General features: G+C 43.5%; 1 protein-coding gene and 1 pseudogene across 1 annotated transcript; both read left to right on the top strand.

Annotated features, from left to right (window-relative positions):
• Positions 1-235: 235 nt before the first annotated feature.
• Positions 236-2,893, top strand: LOC119361488 (annotated as a pseudogene).
• A 232-nt stretch (positions 2,894-3,125) lies between these two features.
• LOC119368863 (rapid alkalinization factor 23-like) lies at positions 3,126-3,846 on the top strand. Its single transcript, XM_037633997.1, has one exon. The coding sequence runs from the start codon at positions 3,222-3,224 to the stop codon at positions 3,567-3,569; it is 348 nt and encodes a 115-aa protein (XP_037489894.1). The 5' UTR covers positions 3,126-3,221; the 3' UTR covers positions 3,570-3,846.
• The last annotated feature ends 2,192 nt before the right edge of the window (positions 3,847-6,038 follow it).

The following is a 6,038-nucleotide window of genomic DNA, read 5'->3' as shown; positions in this document are numbered from 1 at the left end:
ATTTTGGAAAAGTCCGGACATTTTGTAAAGTGTGAGAACCTTTTGGAAATTCTGAATACTTAATAAATACAACTATTGTTTGAAAAAAATACAATTTTGGGAAACCGAACACTTTTTGAAACATATTTTTTTGGAAACTAGAATAAAATTTTAAAGTGCAAACACTTTTTTTAAAACCTGAGAAAATGTGTGAAAAAAGTTTGTGACATCTAAAAAATATCTTGGGTTTAGAAAAATGTACGAGGCATTTCAGAAAAATGTATGTACAATGTAAATAATACTCGTGTGATTCAAACAAATGTTTCGTCCATTCAAAAAATGTAACATTTCAAGAATGTTCACGAGTTTCAAAAAAATTTCTTGTGACATTTTCAAAAAGAAGTGTATACAATGTAGAAAAAAGTTTGTGTGATGTAAAAAAATATGCCATACCCTTAAAAGAATATACGTGACAAGTGTTTGAAAAAAGTGTATAGTATTTTAAAAATGTTTCACAATGTAAAAAATGTCCGCATAGTTTTATAAAATGTTTATTGTTGTTAAGAAATGTAAAAACGTGTATTTGGAAAGATATTATGGCGCTTTTGTTAAATCATCTTTTAAAAAAATGTAAATAACATATCTGAAATATATCAAAAGTGTATCAAAATTTATTTGTGCTAAGAACTTACAGTGGGTACTGAGAATAATTAGACATGTGTGAAAAACTCGGTTACCGGTAAAGGAACAAAAGAAAGAGAAATGAAAAACAATATGAAGAAAATCAAGTAAGAAACAAAAGAAACCAAAAGTATAACAAAGAAAAAAATCAGTGAGAACACAAAGTATAACGAAGGAAAAAACAAAGAAAAAAGGAAGAAAAACAAAGAAAAACCAGAGCAGCACGAGAGAGTGTGTTATGGGCCGGCCCAATTCAGCGAATAACAGTTAAATCCTCTCAAGTCTCAAATAGACCAGAATCAGTGAATTTGGTGTGCTGATTTTAGGGATTGGGAGTTTAGGGTTTGAATTAGCTTTCAGCTACAAATTCAAAGTTTGTTTTGGACTTTTTCCATCGTTAACCTATCAATCTGTGTAACGTAAGTAATAGGGCGGGCTAGGTAGCTTCACGTGACAAAAATATATGCATATCCGCACTACTATTAAACAATCAAACAAGAACTTCCTTACGTGCACCCCGAATTAGCCTCACAACACCACACAAACCAATCAACACGGCACGATTAGGCCCACGAATCTCAATCCAACAGTTAGCCTTAATTGATATGTTTTTTGTGTGCACTTACTAATTTATATTGACTAACCATACTCCACTGCAGGGAAAAACTCCACGTGCACACAACCCCGCCCCCTACGATCATGCAGGCCTCCCAAAAAAAAGATATCCCGTAAAAAGGAAAATAGAAACATATCCTAGGGAGATCCCCACGTCGCATGGAATGGTAGAAGGACGGCGACCTCGCCGCCCAGAGCACTGTCGTCTTCCTGGTCAGCACCCGGCGGATGGGTTCCTGGTTGACCACCCTATGCAGTTTGAGGACTATGGTTGCGCTCGCCGAGACGGAGAAGGAGCACATGCCCGCCGACAGGTACCCCCAGATGTTGTGGCGGCGGCTCGGGGGCCTGGATTTGGCCATCGCCAGGAGGTACGCCATAGATGGGCTTTGGAAGGTGAGCCCCCGCATCTTGATTTGATTCAAATCGTTCCTTTCTAGCGTGGTACTGATATGTGATGGGCCGGGTTTGGAATATGCCTTTTTATCCATTTTTAGTGGCAATTTTCTCATTGAATTTCTGCTCGATGATACCGTCCTGATGTATGGTGCCGTGATAGCTAATTAAATCTGCAAATTCTTTGTCGTTGACTATGGCCTTGTCTATGAACTACCTTGATAGGTTCCTCTCCGTCTATCTCCTTCCTGTAAGTCTATCATCTCAGTAGCAACTGAAGAAACCCTGCTAAAATCCCATAAAGTTGTTGGAATCATTGAGGAATTTGTTTTTCGTGGCAGGAAGGCAAAGTGTGGGTGACACTGCTCTTGGTAGTGGCTTTCTTTTGCCTCGCTTCAAAGATGGAAGAGACCTATGTGCCACTCCTCGTGGACCTGCAGGTCAGTGTGTGATGCATCTCATCTCATGATAGACCTCCGCATACATCATCGAAAGGTTATGTCTTTCAGTTCATCTCAATTAATCAATGGTTTTGGATTGATAGGTGATTGAGGCAAAGTCTGTGTTTGAGGCAATGACCATAAAAAGGATGGAGCTGTTGCTGCTTGCTCATTGATTGACTACTTCCTTCGCAAATTCAATCATCATGATGCACCCTCCATGTTCACATTCACCCGCGCGACTGACCTCATCCTGAGCACCGCTAAAGGTATGAAAGTTAAATCAAATCCCATTTTTTAGTATTCATAGGTCAATGTGTTAAATCAGTTCTCACTTTTAGTATCCATCGATCAATGTGTAGAATTTGGCAGTGATCAATTATTAAAGTTTGAGAATTTGGATTGCAGGAGCTGATTTTTTGGGTTCAGACCTTCAGAGTTTGATGCACCTGTTGCACTTGCTGTATTTGGGGAGAGCAATACTTCAGTAGTCGAAAGGGCTACAACTAATTGCATGTACTCACTCCGTTTAGAATTACTTGTCTCGAAAATGGATGTATCTAGAACTAAAATATGTCTAGATACATGTATTTCTGCGACAAGTAATTCCGAACGGAGGGAGTATATAAACAAGGTAGTGATCAGCTCGGAGGGAGGGGTCATACCGCATTCCCCCGCAAAAGTTTGGTGTATCTTCTCCGGTTTACGGAAGAAATCACGTTCGAACCGCCCCGATCAACGTTGGATGTCTTTCATAGTTCAGACAGTTGCGGGAGGTTTGAGGTCTGCGTTGGAGATGCATTAATAAACTGTGTGGATAATGTCTTTGTGTTTCCAAATTGGCGTACTGTCGAACGATTCAGTTCCCGAGGAGAAACCAGCGGTAAAAGGACAAGGAAGGAAAACAGTAAACCCCACGGGTCCGTTCCCCACGGCCACGGGACACAACGGACAACTGTCGGCAGTGGCACTGCATTTAAGGCCACCTCCACCACTCCACTCCCCACTCTCCCCCACTCTTTCATCTCATCCGGGAGAAAAGATCCAGCCACAGCAACTGTTCCGCTCTCCGAGATCTCAGCTCCCCCATCCCCCCCTGCTCCTCCGGCAATGCCTCCATCTCCATGGGCGGCAACCCCGGTGTTGCCCCTCCTCCTCCTGCTGCTGCTGCTCGTTCAGGGGAGGGGAGGCCAGGGCGCCATCGGCATCAGCAGCATGGACATAGACATGGACATGGGGGTGGAGGCGCAGATGGGCTCGGAGGCGGCGCACGGGCGGCTGCTGTGGGCGACCGGCGGCGGGCGGAGGTACATCAGCTACGACGCGCTGCGGGGGGACGCCGTGCCCTGCTCCCGGCCGGGCGTGCCCTACTACAACTGCCGCGTGAGCACCACCGCCAACCCCTACACCCGCGGCTGCGAGTCCATCACCCGCTGCCGCGACGACGACCCTTCCTAGGTAACCACTGTGATTGATTGCCAAAGTTGCTGGATCCAGAAGGCGGCTGCTGCTCATTTTGTGTGTGTTTTGCTTGCTGGGCCAGTAGTGAGTGGAGCATTTTGCTGGATCATATATCAATAATATAATGTGTCCGTGTGTGTACTACCTATGTAACTAAGATCCGATTCCAACTCCCAGGATATTATTACACGGAGGAACCTGGATTATATGGGGTGTTATATTATAGAACCTGGATTATATGGTGTGTAATTGATCCAGACAGGGCTTGTTGTGATCCTCCTAGTCTTTTCATGTATGTTTATTGCTGGGTCAGTAGGTGAAGTCAGTAACCACTGACGGGTGAATAATGCATCCCATTCCCGCTAGGAGGCACTACTGAACTTGCAGCAATGGCAATGCTGAAGCAACGGATGACACCAGAGACAAACTGTCACTAGTTTCCAATTCGTTGCTGAATTATGAATGAATGCCTAGATAATGAGCTGAATTTCGGCGAGGATGATATCGCCGTCGCTCCAATCGCGTAATGAGCTGCTTTGATGGTGCTACCCACAGCTGGGTTCTAGGATTAACATCTGCCCGGTTGTGTCTGATAGAGACTCTGCTGCCGGATTTCATCAGTTGTCGGCAGACGATGGATTTTGCTTTTTTTTTTTTGGCTTGACACTGCCGTCGGAAGTTGATTGCAGTGCACACTCGTGGCTGCTTTATCCTTTTGCCCCAGAGTACCGAAATTCTGAACATTCATAACTGCTAGGGGACTGCTAGCTAGCTACATTTCCCACGTGACTGCTTTATCCTTTGGCCCAAAGGACTGAAACACAAGATGGATGCACGAAATAATTGTATTATATTCTTGAGGGTCGCCGATCTTTTGGTACTCAAGGGCAATCCTTTTCCAACTTGCGGTTAAACAACTACTCCCTCCGTCCAATTTTAATTGACGCTCAAATGGATGTATCTAGAACGCGAGGAAGTAGTATTTGAGTATGAAATTTCTTGGTTTCTAAAAAGGAACTAAAATTTAATACATATGGTGTCATACAGCCCAATTATGCATGTCAAGTAAAACCGCAAGGTACATCATATATATAGCAAATGTACATGCATATAGTGTTAGTTAGGTTGTCTTGCTTATGCAATATCAGACTAATTCCCATCCCACGCACATAGCCTATACAACAAAATAACTGGGAACAAAAAAAAATTTAAAATCCGAACTATACAAGATGTACACAAGTTGAGTGTCAGGATATATATGAGGTGCAGGCCTTGGTGCCCCAAACGGCAATATCATGTTGCATTACAAGTGTACAAAAAATCACAGACAGCTGCAGCTGCCACCAAGAAGCAGTGTAGATAAGTGAAGCTTGAGTAGTCTACTGAAAAACTATATAAGTAGGTGCTACCAAGGAGCTAAATCATAAGTATATTAAGCTGTAGGAAATGAGCTAGATTTGAGTAGAGTTGTCGAGCCGCTGAGGCGTGAGGCGCTCCGATGGTGCCCAGTAGCGGATGGGGCACGCGGCGTCCAGGCGCGAGCGCGAAGGCGGCGCCGGAATTTCGTCGCAGGACGGCGTACAGATGCGGCAGAATTTGGAGCAAGGGAGACGGCGATGTTGGAACTTGGAAGGAGCGTGCATGGATCACATTTTTTTTTGAGGCAGTGCATGGATCACATGGGCAGTTTGTTCCAACCTGGATTAGGGTCCACATTGCAGCCCAGTTAAAGCCCAAGAGGCGCACTTCTCTTTTTATTTTCCCGGTCAATTTATTTTAGGGAAAAGGAAGAAGTCCGTCGGCAGAAAAACTAAAATAAAAAGATATGTGGAGATAACCCCGTGCCTCTATTCCGCATTGATTAGCGCTCTATCAATTGAGCTACATCCCCATTTGCAAGCAATACTGTTAACTCTTGCAATTAAAATTAATCCGGAGTACAGGACAGTGATCAAACATGGGCCAAACAATATCTGTGAAGCATGGATTGTTAGGACATGCATGACTTGCAGCCCGTCAAGAACGTGTTTTTTTTTCTCTTTTGAGTTGTCTTTCCAATTTTTTTGATAAAAAATGATTATTTTGGCTCGGTATACCTTTTACTCTTGGGGCATAAATAAACTAGGTAACCGCTCGGTATCTCAAAATCTCGGCAGGTAACCAAAACCGTAGCCAAGATAGAAACAATAGATTTTTACCATCTTGCCCGAGACTTTGATCTTCACCGAGTCAGTCCAGCATGCAACGACGATGAGTTGCACCCAGAGAAACAACTTGCATGCATGCATGGACATTTATCGTGTTTTCAAAGCTCGTGTTTGACGAATAGGAAAAAAAATCTATTTGTCTAGTAACTGGAAAAACATTGACATTAGTCCATTGTTTGGACCATTGGATGGCCATCTAACAACTACGATCACACCACACTATTGAACGTCGATGTCCCCGCATTTCTCCTGTGCGCAT

Source organism: Triticum dicoccoides, chromosome 2B, assembly GCF_002162155.2.
Source record: "Triticum dicoccoides isolate Atlit2015 ecotype Zavitan chromosome 2B, WEW_v2.0, whole genome shotgun sequence".
Lineage (NCBI taxonomy): Eukaryota > Viridiplantae > Streptophyta > Magnoliopsida > Poales > Poaceae > Triticum > Triticum dicoccoides.
This window is presented reverse-complemented; position numbering and strand designations above follow the sequence as displayed.

Coding starts and splice junctions, on each gene's coding strand:
- LOC119368863 (XM_037633997.1), top strand. CDS start 3,222: ATGCCTCCATCTCCATGGGCGGCAACCCCGGTGTTGCCCCTCCTCCTC.